A 23,882-nucleotide genomic window follows, 5' to 3' on the forward strand; every position below is an offset into this window, starting at 1 on the left:
TCTGCTTTGAGGATATAATGTTATTTAGGATTATGTTGGTAACCAGATAAAGTCAGCTGACAGATCTCATGGTCACTCTGTGGCAGCAGCTTGCTTAACTTGGGAAGGCAGTAGGTAGCAACTAAAATGCAACAGGAAAGAATTATCTTTTTTTCCCCCCCCTTGGGCATACTTCTGTTACGCAATTTAAATTTAATAAAACAAAAATTAGGATAAAGAGATCTACAAAGACAACTAGATCAACATCTAGGATATGTTCACCATAGCTGTGTGCTCATGTTCAGTCCTGATTCTATCCCAAAAGGTATTTAAAGCTGGAGATAACAATTTGAAGGCATTTTGAATGAAGGATCATTGCTCATGCAGTGGAAAATCATCCCACTTTTGCCTCTGATAAATAGCATTAAGAGGTGATAAGCAGCATTACTGTAATTTTGACTACTGACACTGGGGAAACATCATCATGTTCATCATCTTTAAAAGGAAGGCAAAGACCTTTAAAAGGTACAAGCAATATCTAGGGAATGTGCAAGCCCTCCTGTACCCATTTTTGCGTGTTCACTGAAGCAACACCTTCCCCTGTTTCCCAAGAACAGTTATCTACCCTCTCAATGACACGGGTAATTGGTATAGTGGAGTGAGGAATAACTGATGGAGCAAATTCCTACATTCTGAAAGGAAATGTGAGTTTCTTATGATTTCTACCTTTGAGAAACCTTTAACAACCTCAGAATCCAATTTCTGAGACCAACGTTTTAACTGGAAAATTATGGCTTTCCTTGTTCAAAGGCCCCAAGGAGGAGACGTCATATCATTATCTTCCTGGTTTACCACACTCTACAAACAAGTTTCCTTGAGCCATGAGGAAAGGCAGGACATAAATATTTAATAAACAAAATCTGAAGCTTCAGAGATGAACAGAAAACCATGTACTAAAAATAAATCACAACACAGTTTGGTGCCATGCGTTTTATTTAGATGGAGGGAAGAACTACACTATACTAAGTAAGTAGCAATATGACAATATTTTACAGCACAGTATCTGAAAAAATAGGGTAGCAATGTTCCTCAAAAGTGGACAAGCACACAAAACACTGTACATTTCCTCAACAGACGGTGCCCATTAAATCATAAATAACATAATTTGGCTTTAAACAGCCAAAGCATTAAAAGCCGCAACAGTCATCAAAAAATTGTTTCAGTAGCCCACGTGACTGTTAAAAATTTGAACACCTGGTCTGTAAATTAGGATGTTTGGCTGTCATATAAACTATAAAAACACCCTCCCTCCATTAAAGCAGCAATGTGATAAACTTCTTCCTAAACATGATCCCAAATAAACTGTCATTAGAAAAACTGCAAGCTTTAAGGGGGGAAAAAAATCTGCCCTTACTGTCCTAGCATTTAGTAAATTTTAAACCCAGCATTATCAAACTTTGTGTTGTACACATTTTACCTTTAGACATTGCACAAACTTTTTAAAACTGTAGATAAATTTCATAATTTCTTCAATAATTTAAAGTTACACCCTCTGCCATCATACTTCATAAATCGTTTAGTTGAGGGTGCATGAATCAGTAGGTGACATGTGTCCTTGAACTACAGTTTCCCTTTAGCAAGAATAGAATAGTTTACTTTACAAAAATCCTTCCTTGTGCCCTCCCCTTTAAAATTGTCTGTCCTATTTAAATCCTGCTAGTTCTTCCTCAACCATGGATTTACTTCAGTTATTTAACTTAGATTTCCATTTACATAAGTAATAAGACTTTCCTATTCCATTTGTTGGAGCCAAGTTCAGCAGGCAGAATATACAGACCATTCATCTCCTATTTTTAATATTATATATAATATATACACAGTATGTTTACATTTGAAATAGATGGTTAGATATCCTGGTTCGTAAACATGCAAACATTAGGAATCACCTAACCACAAATAGATCTGAGTCACATCTCTATTAAACAAGAAGAGGTCTTTTTACAGTTTTAACAAATATACATAAATATAAGAACATAAGTTACAGTAAAATATTGACTGCATTCTGAGAAAATGCTGCTGAACAACCCAGATGCATTGATGCCTAAGGCCTTTTAATAATTTAAAAAAGTACTGTTGTCTAAATTATTTAAGGATTTCTCATTCCTGTACAACTTCCATTTTAAGAACATGAACAGACTGTGGTGAAGCAGTACTTCTTCCATTCAAACAGTTCAATGGGAGAGGCATACAGAATTTTAAGTTTTCCTTCTTCAAACCCATAATAAAAGTACATACTTCAGAAGCAGAGTAGTTCAATACTGTCTTTAAGTTCCATTACTTGTCACAACACTGAAACAGAACAGGATCAGCAATAATTCAAGTCTTTTCCTGAGAATGAGGTTCCACCTAGATCCCCTCCCACCCCCCAACTAAGTCCTCCGGTGAACAATGTCAAAAGAGCAGTCACAAAAATAAGGGTAGATTTCAAGTTCATACTTTTCATCTGTTGGAATAGTGCTCGCGTTACTAAATATTCTTTTAAAAAACAGAAATTACTTTTCTAAAAGTATAAAGCCCTTTGTAAATACTGAAAATATACCCCAGTGATTATTTAGAGAACAGTTACATTGCTTTACACTTGCGGATCTTTGCCACCCTCAGTTTGAATACACTCAAGATGTCAAGAACTGTACTCGATGCAGATATTTTTTTATTAAGCAACATTAAATCCTTATGTCTCTCAGAAGAAAATTTACTTTGGTCCATACTGGGTAGTATTGGAAGAGCTTTAAGTAATCTATAGAGATTTCCAATTTTGTTTTTCAAAAGGATTCACCTAAAATTTCTAATTTCAACACAGCATTATACTGCTTTGTTTAGAATTTTGAAATGAAAATGCTATGTGGGTCATGATCCTTGGAAATGCCTTACACGCATGTATAAGTGATTTTGCACATATTGAGTGATTTTATGTTGTGCTGAATCTCAAATGGTTGCCTAAAAACAGTTTGGGCTGTAGCTGTCAGAAGATGCTTCTGAACACAAGGGGGAAAACAGTTATTCAAAGTAATATTTAAAATATTTACTTAAACATACCAGGGCTTATTTGGATGTCCCTATATATTACCTGGATCAGGGCCATAGTGGATTTTTTAATGTAACATTGATATCTTTTGTAAAATATGCTTCCTTGCTGAATAAGTAATGCTAGAAACCAGTTGCTAGACATGCTAGCAACATTTAATTCTGAGTATTTTCCATCAGTGAGCTTTTCCTGTGCAAAATCCTTTGCAATGAATGAGAGCTTAATGAGCAGACCTCCATTTCAGTGCAAAGAAGCTCTCACTGTTGCCTGCAGGATGCTAAAAATTTAATGCTGTGATAAATCAAGACAGAATATTTCTCCAGGAAAGATATTAACAGTAAAAGCAAATTCCAGAACACGCGCAAAATACCAAAGTATAAGGCAACAGATGTTAAAAAAAATTGTCACTGTAGATTTGCAAACATTCATTAGTTCAGTGTTTCAAAGTAGGACACGAACACTCTGGACTGTGTGAAAGCACATATCTGTCTCCATTTGTGACTCAATCGTTCATGAGCACAAGAATGCATAATCACCTAAATGTCAGTTTTCTCTGAGTCTTAAATACTGTGTTTACATTCCAGTTGTGCATGACGACAGAGCTTGGTCTTCAGACTTGAGTTCAAAGGAGTCTCGTTGGCAAACAGGAACCTATTTTCTAATAGGCAGCGAATACGAAGTGCAAGTTTCCCACAACAGTCTGCAGCAAGGTATCCTCCCCACCCCTCCCCCCAAGTCACTATGCCTTTGCAGGTAAGAGTTTTTTCGGCGTTACTGGTCTCTTGCTCTGCCACAAATGGCTGTGAATGGTAATTGCATCAACACTGGCAGAAAGAGTTTTAGCAGGTATGTGGCTGAACTGCTTCCTGTCAGAATTGTATTTATAGAGCCCCTCAATCATTTTCTTGCTAATGGACTTGGGGCCGATCCCAGTTAATTTATTAATTTCTTCAGTTTCAGGGCAGTATGTATATAAAGATCGGAACTGGCAGCCTGAGTCCCGGAAGAGGATTAGGAAATTGTTGGCATCTGATTTCTCCATTTCCTTCAAGGGCAGGAGAGAAATGAGAGAAAGTTAACATCATGGAAAATTCAAACACAATTTATGAATTTCTAAATTATGTTTTGAAAAACTAAATTATGTTTTGGAAAACATTCAAAGTTCAGCAAGCTCGGGTGATATACACCCAAATGTGAACAAGTCCTATATGGTGCAAAAAGTAATTTTTAAGAATTGGATTGTAACAGGCCAGGCAGTTTTGTTCATACATCAATTATTTTTGCAATATCTATACATTCAAAAAATGGACTTCATTATGAGATGACTTACAGGATAGCCTCACAATGTATGAATTCCTATTCTTTTTTCTCTGTCTATTCTAAACCAATTAGATGCCTCACAGTTACACAAAGTATGCAATTTTTATATTCAGGAAGGCTCTTCAGGGAATGAACTAAACTGCAGCTTAGCTCTGCAGAATATTCCAGAATGAGGGGCTGGGAATTCAGTGAGCCCCAGGGATTTGCAGAAGTAGTATTTACTGTTTACAAATTTTAGAAAATATTTCCTCCATCAGTCTATCCTTCCTCTGGGTTAGAGTCACTGGAAAAGTTCAAAAGGTACTGTTAAAGTGGATGATCCTGATCTTTAGGGTCTGGGACAGCTGCTCTGGCTATCCCTCTTTTTGCAGCATTTCTATGGGATACAGATGACAATGCAACAGAGCCTGTGCAGTTCCTGTTCTTCATATTAAGATTCCATTAAATCCTGCAGCCTTAAGTTTAAATTTAACTTTCCTCCTTGTTGAGTTTCTTTTTGCAGTACAAGTTTGCCTTACCTCCAATATTTTTTTCTTCTGCCCTTCATTTACTTTTCCAGCCAAACAACAATGAGCCAGAGCATTCTGGATTATGTGTTTGTTAGATTTTGCACTGGGTTCTTTGTAGAGCTTTGGTCCTGGAGGACAAAAATCACCCCAGTCAATGTAGGTTCAAAAAACAATCTTAACATCTCTTCATTTTCTACGAACAATCAACAGGTAAGAGATACGCCAAAGTGCATGTTACTCAAACAGTCGATGTTGTTATACCATGGAATTCAAAACACTATTAATGTGGGTTTTCTGGGCATTTCTGCCTTTCATGTAGTTTTTGTAGACCATTACCCTGATCTGCACACATTCAAACACTGTGTGCAAACTAAAACTCACTCAGTTGCCTATTCTAATCACAGCTCCTGAAGGTCTCCTAAGGCTTGGGAGAGATTGTTTGGCTTCCAAAGTACAAGGGAACAAATAAAAGCAGATGGCAACCATCCTTAGAATGAATGCAGAAAAAATGAAAAAATGATGCACACAGGAAAAAGTCAGCAGAGGCATAAAACAAAAGAAAAATGTAACCATTCAAGTAGAATCTCACATAGTCACTTGGAGAAAGATAAATACATGAATGTACTTTCACAGCTTCATATGACAAAGAGAGACTTGCTGACTCTGTATTATCTGGTGATATAGGTGATATAGGTGGATCCACAACTGGAAGTAACACATACACTGTGGTATGTGCTGAAGAACTAAGGCCAAGAGCTTGGGGGGCAAGAGGGATGGGATCCCAGACCCACATATAGAAAGAGATTGAGGCTGCTATTTTTAGACCAGAACACTGGGCACTCCCAAGATGTTTCTTTAAGCCATGTAGAAAGTCAAATATCATCCGTGAAACCAACCTGTATATTCTGTAGCAGAAGCTACCGAAGAGGTTGTAGATGCATTTTCCCAATCCTTTTCCCCATTACGACTACCACAGCGACTTGGAGATAAAAATCCTTCCACAGACTCGGACCTAAAAGTTGTGTTTTTTAAAAAGAAATATTTCCAAGTTATTATGACGCATTCTTCTTAATGTTCAAATAAAAGTATGTAATGTTTTATGATGCAAGATCTAAAGACAACCACCACTGAAACCTAATCAAGTGACCTAAAAGCACAGTAATTCATTTATATTCCTAGAAGGCATCTGGAGCAGAAGGACCAGCAATCACAGTTTACTAGTAGGCTGGTCTGATTTCTTATGACTGCCAAAAGACTTCACACCCACTCATTCCTTTTCCCTGCAATGTAATCACAAGGAATGAGAGGACAGAATACCCACACACACCTTTGCCTTAAATCTTTCTAATATCTCCACTCTCATTAATTCCACTATCTGCTGAGAAATACTGAGAAGGCAATACTGGTGGGGATGAAAACTTCAAGTAAAGGGTGGGAATAATGACAGTTGTGACCTTACAGAGATGGTGAAATGCTGCCATCTAGGCACCTGTATCAAAGTCATCTGTCTTTACTTTGCAAACTTAAAATGTACTCTTACTGTAAATCCAATTTAGACAATTCAACTCAGTTGTGGATGTTCAGTGGTCTATTGCATTGATCAGTCTATTCACACAACCAGTGGGCATGCAGTAAGCATAAGAAAAGCATCAAATGAACCCACAGATGTTGACTTGCAGTCTACAGCAGTCATGTGTAGGGATGGGCACAACCTTGTCATGAACCTAAATTTATTGCAAAAATCACTCCGTTTGAGCTTTGTGAGCCAAGGGTCATGCAATCGTGCCTGCAATGAAGCTCTATGGTTTTTATGGCGGTTCATGCAGCAGATATGCTGGTGCCGATCAATTAATTGTTAAAGCAATGAGGGGATGGACTTTTGCTGCCCTTCCACAGTCCTGGAAATATTAACAGCAGCCCTCCAAAGTTCACCAGGCAGCATTGGCTGTCTATACGAGAGTGCTCCCATTCTGCTCTATGGCAGCAGAATGATATATACCCCACAGCTCACATGCAGCTGTTGTATTCCATCATCAGCAGGCAACTGCACATTAGTTTAGAGGCAAATACATAGAGGGAAGGGAACTGGGCTGTGATTTCCCCAGAAATTTCTGGGGGCTCTAGCTTTGGGGGTTGTAATTTACCCTCCCCCCAATCCAATCTTCATCAAACGTGGAGAGCAGGTAGAGAAGAGTCAGCTGAAGACTTGTTGCAAATTTGGCACTTCTAGCCCACAGGGGGGCTATTCTACCACTTCACAAATTTCATGAAACAAATTAGTTTGGTGAAATGGGAAGGTCCATGAAGAGTTATGATTCACAGTCCGTGTGGCTCCACAAACCAAAATGAACTTCTATTTTCCCAGTTTATGGCCATCCCTAGTCATGTGTACTCAAGTTTTTTGCATGCCAGTACAAAAATGGCATAATTCACCACGGCATAATTCATCTTGAGTGCTGTATGATACTAGTATAAGTAGCATAAGCAGCACTTACATAGAAGACTCGTTGCGTCAAATGATTCTTCATTGTGTTTAAGAAATGCTTCACTGAACGAGCTCTGCTGTGCCACAATGATAAGACAACACTAATTTCTATTTAAAAGATGTATTAACTGAATACTTACCGTGGCGTTCTCTTGCCTGACTGCACACTCTCATTGTCTCCTGTGTTCAGAGATGCCAGTGAAAGGCTAGATACTGGAAGGGGGGAAATCAAAAAAATAGTAAACCTAGTGAAATACAAAGCTGACCATAAAAAATTCAGATACGAAATCTGCATTCAGGTTTGTAGGCAAGAAACAGTTTGTCACTTTGCTCAATTTAAACATCACAACAGTGTGATTTGCATCACACCAGGAATTTCTCAGTGAGTGCCCTACATTCAGGGAAGGAGATAGAGAACATATGAACTGGAGGACTTTAAAGGCTTGCTTTTGTCACAAACAGATTAAGGTTTATTCTGCAGGGAGCCAGATTATTCATAAGAAAGTGAGGTGTCTCCACAAATTCTTGCAGATTTTCCATCTGTAACTGGCCCCAAGCTGCCCCTTGGGAAAAGATGGCAGGGTGAGGGGAAGAGGGAAACTTAAATACAGGGGTGGACAAAGGTGGGTTGGCTGGTTGAGGAGGAGAGAAGGGAGCAGGAAAAGGGAAGAGGCTATGGGGCTTTCAAGGAAGGGAAAGAAGAAATGGTGAGGGAAGGGGAAATGAGATGCTCCATGCAAATCCTTGTGGGTGTCCCATTTGTTTTATTTATATTTTGGACCACTAAAGTGCTGGCAGATCAGTTATAATAGGAATTAAGGTTCTTCTAAGCTAAGCACCTCCAGGTAGCAGCAGACCGGCCATTATAGCGACAGCAGGATTTCCGAGTAAACCAGTGTTCTGCCACCACTTGAGCCAGCCCAGCCAGGGTAGGACAGCTACGAGAATGGCCCAAGGAAAATGGCTCCCAGCCTAGCCCAGCCAGGTCTAAGGCCCAGCAGATCTGCAGGGCTGTCTGGCTTCTTCTCCCTCCATGGCTGGAATGTTTGTCCTCTGCACAGAGACAAACATCTAATTAAAGCAGAATGTTCCTGTATTGATTCAGTTCATGGAGTGTTTGTCTGGAAAGGTGTGCTGCACAGCATCTCAGTTGTGTTTGCCTCCTTTATGTCTGCAGGTAGTATTAAAGCCCAAGTGTGGCCAGCAGCACAAGCCGACAGGTTCTTGGCTCATGACTCACAAGCAGTAGCTGATGAGGGAGCTGACTACTGGATTCAGAACCTACCCAAGATGTCTTTTTGTTTTACTTTATTTGATTAATTATTACCTAAGCTGCTTTAGGTCCTTATCAGGAAAAAATGGGGTAACAATTACCTAAATAAAATACACAATAAGCAAAAAATTACTAGAACATTACCAAGTATAATTAAGGTATAAGAAAGATTGGTGGTCTATCACAAAGCACACTTTCCTGTCCTCAGTTGAAAGCTGAGTATCTGAATATAGATGGGAGGGAAGAATAAGTGCAATGGTGGTCTATTGCACTCCTTACGCTTCCTGGAATAGCAAAAAGTTGCATGTCACATGTTGACATACCTGGAGGTATGTTTTGTTACCTGGAGGACCTTTGATTGGAGTCTTGGGCGATTCAATATGATCTCTATGAATAGATTTTGGTCGTGGCTTTTTCTGTTTGGAATGGGGACGGGCCTTTATGACAATGTCCATGTCTTCCATGAGTTTTAGCTGCTTCCGCCTCATATATTCTTGTTTAATGAACTCTCGCCGGGCTCGTTCATCTTCCTTCTTCTGACGTTCTTCCTCAGACTTCCTCCTTGGAAATTCAAGTCACTATTAGTAAAACCAGTCTTCTTGCACACACAGTAACAACAGCACCAGCAATAATTGTGACTTTTTAAAAAGTGCTGGTAAAAGTACCAGATACACTTCCAGAATGTACTCAGTTTTCAAATGTTAGTGTAATAAAATATCTTAGCTTTCATACTTAGATTTGTGGGGCAATTAATAGTTTCAGGAAAATTTACAAGACAAGCTGAGTCCAGAAATAGCCAAAGGGACTAGAAATAACAGAAGAAAAAGCAGAAGAAATAATAGAAGAAAATCCCTTTGTTGATCAGCACCAGTTCTACTAGCTAATATTGTGATTTATCACAGTTTATCAATTAACAAACTTTAACAAAGAATGTGTTTGTATGAACTTGTGTCTTATTTAATTTTTGATAAAATTCAGAAAGAGAAAAACTCAAAATCTTTAACTATGAACTATATATGAACAGTAGATTCTGATCGAACAGACATTGCTATTTGGCTTGTAGAAAACTATGACTATATACTTTTAAATTTCAGACACACATCAAATAGTAAAATATCTGAACAGCATAAATCACATTGTTTATAACATAGCTAACATATAAATCACTATGTTACAAATTATGTGTTTTATGTTGTTAAAACAGTAAAATAAGTTTAGGCTTGATAAGAAAGTACTGCATATATTTAAATTTCCTCCCAAATTTCTGTTCCCTCCCCTTCCCCCGGTTTTCCCACCTCCCCATGGATTCAAAATTTCTGGAAATTTTATAGTTCTACTTCTCAAAACAAAGAAAGAATTGGCCATTAGCTGCCAAAATTGACCTTTTTGTATTAGAATTTTTTAACATAGTACTCAGGACATCGAATGGGAGACTTCTTGGAGGAAGGACCGCTTCTATGGCACAGCAAACAGCATCTAAAAGCTAGTTTGGATTTAGAATGACTGGTGTCTATAGTTAATCTCACTTTGTTTCTTCCTTCTTGTGTTCCAACTCTGCTTCCAGCTGCTGCTTTCGAAGTAAGGTTTCTCTTTCTCTTCTCAATCGCTTCTCCAGTAATGCTGCCCGTTTTACTGCCATATCATCTTCAGCCTTTTGATCATCCTAGCAGCAACATTTATGAAAAAAATAAAATTAGTTTATGCAGAACTACTCAGTGGCTTTGGAGCACATGCGGCTCTTCTGAGCACTAGACCATTGTGTGGCACCTTGTCCCTTATTCCAGTGGGGTTTGCGGTTGGCAGGTTGTTCCCGTGTTGAAATAGCTGCTAGTGGAGGGACTGGAAGAAAGGAAGGTTGAGTTGCAGGTCTCATGCCGGGGATGGAAGTAGAGGCCCATCATCTACAGCAGCCTCCATGCTCTCATCCCAACATACGAGCGACTGCCAGGGAGAAAGCAAGGTGGGCATAGAGAAGAAAAGGCAAAACCACACCACCATCGTAGCAGCCACCCAGCAAGCTGGCTATGAGGTGGTAGTGGCTTGGTCTCCTCCAGGTGCCTCAGTAATTTCACCCTCTTGCCTGAGATGCTGCACCTCATAATGAAAAAGAGTAAGAAGGAAGCAAGACAGATCAAGGGTGCACAGCTTCACAATGATGTTGGCTGGCTCACTGCAGGCCTCTACTTCCCTTGCTGCCTTCATGCTCTCTCCCTGGCACGAGTCAGGGTAGTCTTGACCATTTGATTCTCACCTGAGCTGTAATCCTTGTGCTAGGCAGAGAGCAAGAATGAAGTGGGGGAAGGCACACAAGTCTGCCTTTGGAGTGTTTATGGTTCAACTCAAGCAGACTCCTGTAATGGGAAGCCTAAGCACTCTTTACTTCCATCTCTGCCTAATGCTCTTTTTACAGCAGGAGGCAGAGAAAGTTCCTGCAGCTGCACTGATTTTACCTCAGAAATTTTACCCACAATTTCACCTGACCTTTTCCCTGTTTGTTGAATAAAATACAACTTCTCAAGTACCATTTAAGTTGGCCACCCCAAACCGAGCCGACCTTCTTGGGTTCATGGCCATCCCTCCTCTGAAGTCTTAGAAAATGGTGTGAGTAGGAATATTATCAGGGCATATCTATGCTGCACTCAGATATCACAACATATCTGTTTGTGATGGACACAAACTTAGTTTGTGCTTGCATGCTCTCTTCACCTGCCTCTAGCACACAGAACATGGATTGAAAGCATCCTTTTTTGGGAAGCCTTCAATGAAACTCTAATTTGTCATAACAGTTCTTTCCTGATGAAAGAAGGCTGGTGTGCTGCACTGAAGAAAAGTCTGCAGGATTTTTAATGGAAATTCAGCAACTAAGCTAAATCCATGATTGAATGTTCCCCTTCCTCAAAGATTTTTAATATGCTAAAACCTCTTTAAACCTATTATAAGTTTAGCAACAACAAAAAATATTTTCTGCCCTCCATTAGTACAGAAACATCTCATGATTTAGCTATTTCTGTTCCCCCCCTCCCCCATTCCTCACTTACAGGGACAAAAAGTGGGTTATCACACTGTTTTCCCAAATTCCATTTTATCTTCACAACAACCCTGTGGTAGGCAAGACTGCCTGAGAGTGACTGGTCCGAGATCTCTCAGCAAACCTCTATGGCAGAGTGGGGTTTGAATTTGTGTCTTCTGGGTCTAAGTCCAACACTCTAACCACTATGCTGGCTCTTACTTATGATGTCATGATCTCATGATGTACTCACCTTGAAAAAGAATCCACAACACACTTTTTGGTCATCCTCCAGTTGTTCTTTGTCACTCTCACCCTCTGATTTCTCAACAGATTCTTCAGACTTTTCTGGTGGTTTCAAGTTTGAGAGGGGGACTTCTATGAGGTTAGCGGTTTTAGACAGAGGTGGTGGCAATACTGGGGGGTTCAATAACTCTTCACTTGGAGTAAGGCAGACAGTTTCAGTAACGGGCTGTGATAGTACTTCAGATACTGAGGATTCCAGAGGTCTGATCTGGTTTTCCTCTGATTTTTGTTCAACTACTTCTTCTGTCACTTTTTGTTCTGCTTCTTTCTCACCTCCTCCTTCCTTGTCAGCTTTCTCAGTCATATTTCTGACCTCTTTCAAAAGATTCCCACTCAACTGAGGTTCACCTATACGTTCACCGTCATCTCCAAAACAAACAAATGACCTAGTCTGAATGGGTACCTGACTTGGAGAAAATCTTCTCAAACGAGGAAGACTATCCACAGATCGTGGAGCAGTCAAAGTGCGATTCAAAGGAGTTATTTTCAGTTCATTTGGCCTAGGAGTCCTTTGTATTTTACTAGGGAGAGTGGAATTCTTCCTGGAAGATGACTGTGGGGACTGGTGGGAAGGACGAGGAGATTCCAATGAAAATGAGGTCATGGGAGATGATCCCGTAGATCTCAGAGAAGATTTAAGCTCCCGAATTTGTTTCTGGGGAGAAGGCTGAGGTGGTGAAATAACCCAAGCTTGCTGTTCCCTCATCTGCATTAGCATTTCCTGCTGAAGTGATAACCGTTGCATTTCCTGCTGCAGGAAATGTAGGGAAGAATTGAGCTTCTCAATAGACTTTGTATACTCCAACAAGTCACTTTCATTTACGTTCTCTTCTGAAGGACTTGCCAAATTAAATTGCTTCTCAGAATCAACTGAAGTACTTGGGGACTTAAGCCATTTGGCATGGGGATTTTCAATGCTCTCCTTTATTTTCTCTGAATCCTTGTTAAGCCGTTCACCTAGCTTTAGTGTTTCTTTTTCCTTTAGCTTGCTGTCGGTAAATACTTTCTCATCCTCTGCTCCAGCTGCCTCTTCTCTCAGTGGAGAAATCCCATCGCTTTTCTTTTTCACAACATTGAGAAATGCTGTTCTTCCCATTTTTTGCCTTTGTTTTGTGAATGCAGCCTCAACCTTCTTCTTCTGGGCCTCAATTGCCCGCCTCTTCTCTTCCAGCTTCATCTTCAACTGCACCATTTCAGAGGCCAGCAACTGTGTAGTGTCTCTTCCTTGAGGGAGAGGAGATTCCTCAGGTATTTGAGCCCAGGAAACTATGTGAGGAATGTTCAGCTCAGAGCCTTCTGGGGTTGTTTTTTGAGAACTGCTTCCACTGCTTCTGCTGTCTGTGTGATTAAGTTTCTTAAATTTCTGTTCTGCAAAGCTGGTCATTTTGACTCCTGAACTTGAAGATGCACTACTTCCTGCTTGGGATTTGGCACTAATTGAGCTTGGACAAGGACTTAATTGCTCCTTTTGGTTGACACCTTTACTATCAAAGTCATGCAGGAATCGAGATGGTTCTTCCATATCAGAGTCAAGGCTTACAGTATAATCCCTCAAGGTAGAATCTTCATCCATAGTCTCTGGAATGTCTGAAGGGACATGGATTCCCGTATCTGCTTCTGTATTGTCAGTTATGGGACTGAGAGCACCTTTTGTGTCTGCAAGATCAGGACTACTCTGGTCAGGTTTGATGTTTGAATTCAAAATGTTCATCTCCTTGTTGTGAAGAAAAAACCCATTTGTAATTTGCTGTGGCTGAGTAGCACTGGGGGGTTTATCAGTAGCATGGATAATTTGCAAAGCCTGTTCAATGCTTGGTGCCTCAATCTGATTGCCATAATCATCAGTAACCAATCTGTTTTGCAGTGCACCATTGGGGAGGTTATATGGGCTAACCTGGTTGGCATTCCTTTGATCACTATTGACCTCTGGACTACTATGAAAGTCCCCATCCCTTTCTTCTTCAATATCCTCAGTTTCCTCTTCTCCATTCACAGGCCTGAAGGACAGGTTTTTTCTAATATGTCTGGGCATGCGGTCAGTATTTTTCTCAAGACCTTCATTACTAACAGATCTAGTCATTGCTCTGTTTGGAGCTGTGATACGAATGCTATCTTCTTTGTCAAAAGAGATATCAAATGAAACTCCATGTACTGAAGATCTAAAAGGAGATTAAATTGAGAAAGTCTTTTAAATAACCTCATATCTTAATATTTTGAAAGAGTATTTTTTGTATCTGTGCTGCAACATTTGGGGCTTCCTTATGTGATCCCAGACAACCAAGAAATTGCTCAAAAATACAATAATATTACAAACTAATGTAGCCATTCAGATTTAGACAGCTCAGGGAGCAAATAAAATTGAGAACAAGATCAGTTCTTCACAGAGTGGTCACATGGGCAATCCCTGCCAATGGGATCACTCATTGCCTGAATCAGTGAATGCGTTCAAGCTTTTTATGTTACTGTTCTCAAACAATTCCTATGCAAACTGCTCCTGCCCCCAAGCCATTTTATATGTTGTGATTTGCCTTGAGCCCATCTATGGGAAAGGGTGGGATATAAGCCCACAAAATAAATAATATAAATAAATCCATTCAACCCTAAAAACAACCCATAATACAATTATCATTTTAACACATTGCATTCACATCCACCCAAGAATTAGAATTTGATTTGTGCATATTCTGAATGTATTGCAAGTAAAAAAACAAAACAAACTTGACAGATCTTGTGACTTCAATATCATAATATGATTTCTTGAATATACAATGAAAATTCCTTCCCAAGAAGCAAAAGAGAGATATTCAGCACACTCTAAGGGATTAATAAATGGAACTTGCAAAATAAAGAAAATAATCCTGAGCCATATGGACAGGTCTCCAATAGTACTCCGTTATCTTCGATGTTAAAACTGCAGAATGAAATTCTGTTAACTTCTAAAATAACACTATGTCAAGGCAGGTAAACTCATGGAAATGTAGCAGATATAATGCAAAGTTATGAATTAGTTCACATGAAAGTTACAAACAGTTAAGGATGAGAATGAGCCTTGGATATGTGCCACATTTCATATAATACACAGAAACTTTAATGCAAACAAGAGTGTATATATAATAATGGGTCTACATTTGTACGTCTTCCTAACCTAACCTATTCCCCATAAAGTGGGTGGGGGAGAAAAGAGTTGAGTAATATGGATCTTGCAAAATAGGGCCTATTCCCCTAGATATTATCGTACACAGGTCATTGTAAAGACTCTATAAACGATTGGAAGAGAACATGGAAGGCCAGAGCTCACTCATGTGCTTCCCAGTGTGCATAACCACCTGTTTCCACATAAGACCACTTGTGGCACCTCATTTATGGGACTCCCTCGCCATTCACCTGGCATCTGTTTTTTTTGAGTAACAGGTGTCAGGTGAAAATATTTTTTTATTAGCTTAGCCTTTTTGTAGAATTTAAATTTGTCTTCTGCTGTTCCTGGCTTTATCTTGACAGATTCATTTTATTGTTTGATGAATTTATATTTATTTTTATTTTTGAATGTTGGTAAGCCATCTTATGAATACTATGGATTAGTAGGCATTATAAGCGTAATGTAAATAAATGTAATCATGCTGGTTGTGAAATGTTTTCCAAGTCAGCGGTCAAGAACAAAATAGGAAACTCAAACGTTTGCAAGATCCTTAATAGACAAATGGCTTACCGTTTTTCTTTGGGCCAAGTCCCTACATATCCATCCACATAAGACATAGATGCAGATCTTCTAATGTTACCTGCTTGAAACCAATACAAAATGTAACATAAAACTCAAATTATTGGGAAATAAATAATAATCTAAAGGAAACATTTTAAAAACAAGTCAAATCTATCATATATTAGGGCAACTGAAAATGGACTTCTAAGATCAATACAAATTGAAAAGGTTACATACATTAGTTATAATTAAACCCATTTGTCAGTAAAGTAACACAGAATGCACATCTGTATATCTGTACAATATTATCCAATTAAAACTTTGAGCCCAAATTTCCACTGACATCAATTAAAACTAAAATCACATCCTCCTATTTACCTGAAAGGAAAACTAAGCTTTTTCTCAGGAATGCTATCACGAAAAACAGAGGGGCCTCTGAAATTCACATAAGCGTAGATATTTATAGCAACAACAACAACAACACCAGAATCTTTTTTTTTGGGGGGGGGGGTGTCATTTTATACATTCAGGATTATCTGAATGCAGGATATGCTTCAGCCAACAATATATAACAGAACCCTCCTCCTATTTTTAAAGATATTTTATAATCTCTTTGTTTCTTTTTAATATGCTAAAAGAGGGGCTGGGCTGTCTTAAGTTTTGTTTTGTTTTTCTTTTTAGTGATGAGAGTGGCAAGGACAACATTTTATTTATTTACAGTCCTAAAATGATATCTGTTCCACTTCCATCTAATCTGAACAGGGTACATGTTCAGCAGCCCAACTACTTTTATCAATAATTTCAAGGCCAATCTAGTAATTTCAGGGCATGCATGTGTGACAGAATTGGAAGGGTTAATAGAAAAGCTAAGGACTCAGGGAGTCTGAGTCATGTGATCTGAGGGTGGGGGCCGGAGTGCTCGGAACTCTCAGAGTGAGTGACTGATAACGGCTGGAGAGTCAACTGTCAGCAACTGTCAGAGGGAGACAGTTGAAGTGGGCAGTATATGGTCAGCAGGAGAGCTGAAGAGAGAGTTGATACAGAGAGCTGTGAAGAGACTTCTCATGAAGTGAAGCTCGCTGTTAGCTCTGTGGAGACAGCCAGGTGGCTGAGAGTGACAATCGAGTGTCACAGTGAAATATTTACACTACTCTTAAGAACTAACAAGGTTGCTGAGGGAGAGACGTGGGTATGATGGAGTCAGGAGGGCTGGGAGCAGACAGTCGACTCAAGAGACCAGGCACATAAAGCCCAAGAGGCCAACCTAATTAGAGTTTAGAGAGTGAAGAATATAAGAACTGTGAACCCTGAGATACCTCAGTGAACCTCTGTATTGTAAAGCCTGAACTGTTTAGCAACTGTTATTCATCCAAGATACAAAATAGCCTATGTAAATACATCCCTTTCCCCCCAGCTGAAGACTGTGTGTAAATAAAAATCTGTGGTTAACTGTTAAGTTCTCTGGTGCCTGAGTATTTGGAATCAGCAGCAAATCAGCAGTGCTCCCCTACATACATAGTTATCCATCTATCTGAAAATAAAAGAGAACCCCGAAGAGACTAGAAATTCTTATTATACCCACCCCCTTTACTCAGTAGTCATGAGGTAAAACCAGAAGGAAGAAACAAAGTCTGCAGGAAGGGCTGGAGTCGCCATAAGTCACCTTAAGTGGTGCAGGGCGGTCATAGCATGTTACATTGTATAAGGTGCTGTCAGACTTGTAAAAACCAAGCAAACCTAAAACAAGTAACTTTGTATATGAACAAGAGTTGAACATTTCAGTTTCATGCTGTTACCTGGAGCAGATGAATAAGGCTGACTGTAAGTATTCCTAACAGGTGGGATCTGGTGAGATGGTTTAAAAGTTGGTCCAACCACACTGGGGGGAAAAAGAAAACATGTATGCTGTTACAGTTACATATGAAAGCCATTTGAAGACTATGTGAACATAGTAGGACTGCATTCAGCCTTCACAACAAATCTCCAGTTGTTTCTTCAAATGCACTCAGAGCACAGGAAAGGGTGCGTACAAACATGGTAACAAGCAGTGTATATACCTCTCACGGTGGAACAGAGATCTATAATGATGTCTGAATGCTGCTTATAAAAGTTAATTTGGTGTTTGAATTTAGGACCAAAAACATTAATTGATACATCAGGACAAGTGAAATCAGTTTGTCAAGATTAAAAATGTGGATTTTTATCTGGAGCTGTAGCCTAAGAGAAAGCATTTCCATTGCAGGGTAGATTGATTTTAAAATAGTAATTTAAATCACTAAGCAAACAAGGGAGGGGCTGTGGCTCAGTGGCAGACCATCTGCTTAACATGAAGAAGGTCCCAAGTTCAATCCCTAGCATATCCATTTAAAAGGATCAGGTAGGAGGTGATGTGAAAGACCTCAGACAGACCTGGAGAGCTGCTGCCAGTCTGAGTAGACAATACTAACTCGGATGGCCCAAGGGTCTGATTCAGTATAAGACAGCTTCATGTGATCAAGCCAAATTCAATCTACTTAAACCAAATGTTGCCATAGTATTAAGATACTTCCTGAAAGTGTGTACTGATCAGCTGTTATAATGACAAGAATATACTGATTTAAAGCTGAGTGCGGCCCTTATACAGACTGAGGAAGTGTGCTTGCACACAAAAGCTTATACCTTGAATAAAATTTTGTTAGTCTAAAAGGTGCCATGGGACTCAAATTTTGTTCTGCTGTTTCAGACCGACATGGCTACCCACCTGAAAGGCTTAATTTCAGGTAACTTACAGCTTATGACTCCCATTGTAGTCTTTTAAAGTCAAAGACATTATTATGTAGAAAAAAATAGATTACTACTGTGTGAGCTGTTTCCAAGGCAGCTACAATCCTTCCACTTTATTTGCAGCCCCAGTCTTTTAAACTGAGGAACAAGCTCCACAATATTTCATTTACACTGCAAATAATACCTATGGAGTGTGCATTGACAGCTTAGATGGCAGAAGGCTGTTTCCTGTCTTTGGGAACCTTAGTAGCATGGCAAAATGGGGGTGCACTGCAGTTACAGCTACATATCCTTTCTCTGGTGCTTTGAGTGCCTTGCCCTTTATACTTGAAAGAAGGGAGAAACAGGTAGTCAGACAATGAGCTTCATTAGCTCCTGTCACCATTTATTTTTTTTAAAAAGGAGCCAAAAGCAAACAAATCATTCCGTTGCAACTTGGTATGTAAATAAAAACAGAAGAGCTTTGGGAATTACCTGCCTATTGGGTCAGAACTATGTGAAGCATCTGAATAGCTCCTTCTACTGACACTTGCTGCAGGAACAGAAGATGTTTCTTTTGGAAAGTCAGCTAAAACATTAACAAATATTTATATGTTATTCTGAGGTAGGAGAATGAAATTAAGAAGAGAAACACACACTGATTTCCTGTTCATTTCACTGTATTTGTGAACAGGTTGTCTGAACAGTCAACTTGCAACAACGGACCAAGCAGTGTTCAAAATACCATAAACAGGACATGCTGGTGATGTGGGAATCCTAATCTATGGAAGGATGTCCCTTCCATGAGCACTCTCTACCCACACTTTTCTGCTCATTGTTCAGGTGAATGTTTCATATGACAAATTATTTGTGCAAACAAGTTGGAGGATAACAATCCTTGAATCTGCTCCATTATATAATCCCTTGTGCTTTTACCCACTTTGGGGACAACCAGGGGTGGAATTCTAGCAGGAGCTCCTTTGCATATTAGGCCACACACCCCTTATGTAGCCAATCCACCAAGAGCTTACAAAAAAGAGCCTTGTAAGCTCTTGGAGGATTGGCTACATCAGGGGTGTGTGGCCTAATATGCAAAGGAGCTCCTGCTAGAATTCCACCCCTGGGGACAACTATCCGAATATCAAGAATTATGTCTTGTTTTACTTTATTTCTTTGAGGCAAATACTATTTTGTTCAAATGACAGGCAGAGTGCATGGATATGATGCACTTATACAATGAAGCTCAAGATTGTGTTTACACATGCTAGAGTATATCTCAGTATAACATCTAACATGCAGTCCCCATCACTGCCACAATTTTGACAGATAAAGTTAGGCATTATTAGACCTATTCAGAGCTCTGGAGCAGATAAATATTTTGTTACTCCACAATGCCATCGATTCTTCTAGATTTGTCTGGTATCTCAACAGTGCTACATTTTGAGAATAGTAAACTGCCTCTCCAAACTTTATGTTCAAGCTAGGCAACTGTTAGACTGAGGGACCAGTTGTCAAGGTCCAGCAGACATGGTTAAACTGAGGGACCAGTGGGAAGAGAAAGGCTAACAAACTGTTGCTTGCACCCAGTTGGGTGAATGTAACTCTGGAAGAAATACATGATCTCCTTGTGTCTCAAGGGGAATAAGCAAGACAAGCAGTCCTCATCAGTTCAAAATATAGTCCCTATTAAAAAGTAGTTACTGATTACAGGTCTTTAAAACATTCACACTATTTTAACCCAATCCATAGAATATACATAGTTAGGTTAACAAGAAATGCCTCAAAAATTACCTTGGGGGTGAACTACTACTCGAGGCTGAACAAATGATGGCTTCACTACTTCAAACCACCAAAACAGCTCTGCCATGAACACTAAATAATTGCTCTGTAAGAAGAGGCAGAAATATAGTTAATACAATAAAATCCAAATAAAAGTTTACCTAGATAAAACTGAGAAAAGATCATAACTAGTTTTTACTGTATCTGTTTAAAAGATCATGATAAAGTAGGGTTACAAATCTGATAACAGGACTTTCAAAACCATGCTGCTAAAAACTATTTGTGAATAAAATAACACCTCCTCTTTTCTGTATATATCTGGAAGGACACTAGTGATGCATGTACCTTAACATAATTGTTGGAGCAGCCAGACTACTTTGCCCACGCACACAAGGCAGCCTGACAAACTGGCAGGGCTAGGAAGACCTCAGTGGCGGAAGTGGCAGTAGCTGGTATGCAGGAGAGAACAACAGCATCTGTGTTGAGGTAACACTGAGTACTGTGGCGTTTTTAGTGGCTTGCCCAAGCTGAGTAGAATGACTCTTGAAGAGGAAGGAACATTGCCGAGCAAACCATTTAGTGATATGTTCTTGTGCACAGATCCTACAGTAGAGGTAAAGGTACACTGCTGCGGTATTCATGCCAACTTACTCAGATTGACATAGTTGCTTCTTGTCATTTTACAACTGAAAAGATGGCTAAATATTTATGCATGCTTTCTAGATTCTGAGACACATTCAGGATTCTAGCCAGACTGCGAAATAGCTTTCATATGATCCGTGTGGGCTCACTAAATAATAGATAAAGAATATTAAACTGGCCACAAGATGGCAATACAAGGAAAGACTAAATCATTGTTATTTACAGTAGTCTCAAGAAACTGAGAGGGGAAAGCATCTTTGCTCCTGCACTCTTCCAAAACATTATTACCAAGTTTTATTTCAAAACTATCCCAATATTTTAAAGGGGATTTTGTCTTTAAAAACAGGAAAGGAAAAAACATGGCAGGAAACAGTGGTGATGACCTGGCTACAGCTGTTGGGATGAGACAAGGCCCACAGTATACGACCAGCAATGTGGGGTGAAAAGCTTTCCAGAAAATTTTCCAATGCTGTACTTTTCCCAGTAGAAAAAATTCTGCCTCACATATGTAAATACAGTCAATTTATCTATAGCTGTCAGGGCTGCTGGGCTGAAAATCAATCATGTTAGATGGACTAGGGGTTTTTGCTAAAATGTGATATGAAACATGGACAAAGCCCAAAGCTTGTACATGGTGTATTTTGCCTTCTTTTGCTTACTATTGTTTAAATTTTGCTAACATCATTTAAATATGAATAGGAAAATTCTCTGATTCAGTATTTCCCAGAAAACTTACATCACTACATATTACACCACTGCTCACCAAGAGGCATATCCACAGACCTTTGCATGCAAACTCCCTTATTTATGTCCATACGTTCACTTCTACATACGCAAGTTCCTCTGCCTCAAGCAACTAACAGCTATTGCATGGCTGGCACAGCTGCAGAGCAATTCCAATGAAAAGGTGATTTGGGGGAACAAAAGGCAGAGGGATAGGGGAAAAGGAATAGTTTTCTTTGGTTTCCAGGTAGCACAAGTCGTCCCCAAAAGACATCCCCTGACCCAAGTCTGCTTAGATTATTCAGATACCACCCACACACAACCAATACAACTCAGTGCAAAGTGATTTGAGGCCAGACCAAAACTCAGACACCACAGAATTGCAAGAAGCCAAAAGGTGAGCATATCTAGTTTGAGCCACTGGGCCATTCTCCAGCATAGCCAAGAATACATGGATATTTTCCAAGAAAGACGGAAAGGAAAGGAAACATATATAAACCCTTCATTCCTGTCAAAAGAGTGAAGGAATGACCTTTTCACAATTACTGTGTAGGACTATTTTGCCAGTTAACACTGTAGTAGTACCTTTAAAGCTAAAATACATTTTTTCCAATTTATAAAATCTAGAAAACAAGATTACTCAAACTTTTCACAATAGCATAAAATTATGAATGCAGATATTTAAAACCATGGACACCACATGCACATCACACACAGCCAAACAACTACACCATGGGAGGCTGCTTAGGAGCCTCAACGCTGTAAAAGGCGTCATCTGCCCACAGCTGAGAAGAAGTTTCTTGTTGCCATAGTTATCAAATTCAAGCTACAAACAGCATTGGGAAAAAGAATGCTGCCTTTTATATTCTGCACAACAATAATTAAAATGAATGGAAATATACTGAAATGCTTTCCATTCAAGAGTGCGAGAAAAATCTGTTATTTTTGTGTGTGTGTGTGTGCTAAAATTACATTATGCTGAGCTAAGTATATTTGTGACATGGGGCAGGATCCAAAGAGCAGTTTAGGTTCATGTAAAAGATTTCTACCACCCTTATGGAATGTTTTATATTATTTCTCTTGAACTGCTTATCCCACCCCCCCATGGTACAATTTGAAGGGATTCATTTAAAACGAAAGGAATGAACAGACAAAGGTTGTTTCTTTCATATTACACCATTACAATCTTCTCATGACAGCTGCAAAAGTCATCAGTGTTAAGAGGCTCGCATGTGGCTGAAAGGCAGCAAAAATGTAACTGTGGAACCAAAGGAATAATTCTAAGTTCTCATACTAGTTCTGGATTCTTTTCTTATAAAATGCCTTTAAAAAACAGATCTAGCAATTATGAGTGAGCACAAGTGAACCTGCTGTTGCAAAAAACACATACAGGCCTGAAAAGCATTCCTTCCCTATATGCACCCTCTCAGATAGCAGAATGTCTTGAAGTACCACCCATTACATTTTTACAGCTCTTCCAAATATCTCTTGTGAAGTCATTCATTTTCAAAAAGCAAGACTCAGAACATGCAATTTATTTCCCCACAACCAAAATAATAGGATTCTACTACAATTAAATTAAGAGGTTTTAAAGTTTTTTAAAGGATGGTGTTTCATTGACACAGTGCTTAGCGGAGAAGCAACTGTGACTGTTGGTATTTCCTACAGTTAAATCATCTTTATAATATTATACCGGTGGGTCATCTTGCCTCAACTAAGCGAAGCATGCATTACTGTACCTGACACAATACAATTCTGGCTGACCAGCTTTCAAGGAAAATGGATTCAGACTGGAGATCTTTCAGCATTAATATTTTATAAGAAGTTAATGTGAGGCCCATAGAGGAATTCAGGTTGTACAAGGCCCAGGAACATGGTTTTTCCTCTGGCCAGCATATTTATCAGAAAACTCCTAGAACAGTCTAAAGTAGGACATGTGGCACAAGAAACAGTTGGAAAATAATCCAATTTCTTCCTTTCTTTGATGATTCCCCTTGAAAGCAATTAACTCTCAACGGCTAAGCATGACCTACTTCACAGTGCACCACAGAAAACTGCAAAGAGATCAGAAAATATATTTCATAACAAAAACTAATTAAATAAGCAGGTCTGTGCAACATGTAACATATTAAAACTAAACAAATCCAACAACCAGATATTGTGCTCTGCTGGACCTTGACAACTCTCATTTGGAAGCCCCAGGCAGGAAGAAAAAAGATAATTTACCTATAAATTATGCGTTTGGCTTGCTGGGTCACAAGCAGACCTATTTTTGAAATATGTAGCCTAAAGACCTAATATTATTTAACATCCATAATGGTTAAGGAATCTCTTC

At 39.2% G+C, this 23,882-nt stretch overlaps 1 protein-coding gene across 5 annotated transcripts in view; it reads right to left on the reverse strand.

Moving 5' to 3' along the window:
- Nucleotides 1-954: 954 nt before the first annotated feature.
- The window catches only part of CAMSAP2 (calmodulin regulated spectrin associated protein family member 2), a 118,522-nt gene continuing 95,594 nt past the window's right edge, over nt 955-23,882 (reverse strand). For 3 of the 5 annotated variants that reach the window (XM_060232336.1, XM_060232334.1, XM_060232338.1), the window contains 11 exons: nt 20,195-20,288; nt 18,899-18,992; nt 17,458-17,540; nt 15,671-15,743; nt 11,912-14,123; nt 10,178-10,314; nt 8,995-9,212; nt 7,519-7,591; nt 5,790-5,905; nt 4,903-5,021; nt 955-4,109 (listed from right to left, as the gene is read on the reverse strand). In XM_060232336.1, the coding sequence (XP_060088319.1) occupies nt 3,804-4,109; nt 4,903-5,021; nt 5,790-5,905; nt 7,519-7,591; nt 8,995-9,212; nt 10,178-10,314; nt 11,912-14,123; nt 15,671-15,743; nt 17,458-17,540; nt 18,899-18,992; nt 20,195-20,288 (3,525 nt within the window). In that variant the 3' untranslated portion in view covers nt 955-3,803. The remainder of the gene's footprint in view (nt 4,110-4,902; nt 5,022-5,789; nt 5,906-7,518; nt 7,592-8,994; nt 9,213-10,177; nt 10,315-11,911; nt 14,124-15,670; nt 15,744-17,457; nt 17,541-18,898; nt 18,993-20,194; nt 20,289-23,882) is intronic. The other 2 variants (XM_060232337.1, XM_060232335.1) reach the window with 1 other exon arrangement.

This window comes from Heteronotia binoei, chromosome 2 (assembly GCF_032191835.1).
Source record: "Heteronotia binoei isolate CCM8104 ecotype False Entrance Well chromosome 2, APGP_CSIRO_Hbin_v1, whole genome shotgun sequence".
Classification (NCBI taxonomy): Eukaryota; Metazoa; Chordata; class Lepidosauria; order Squamata; family Gekkonidae; genus Heteronotia; species Heteronotia binoei.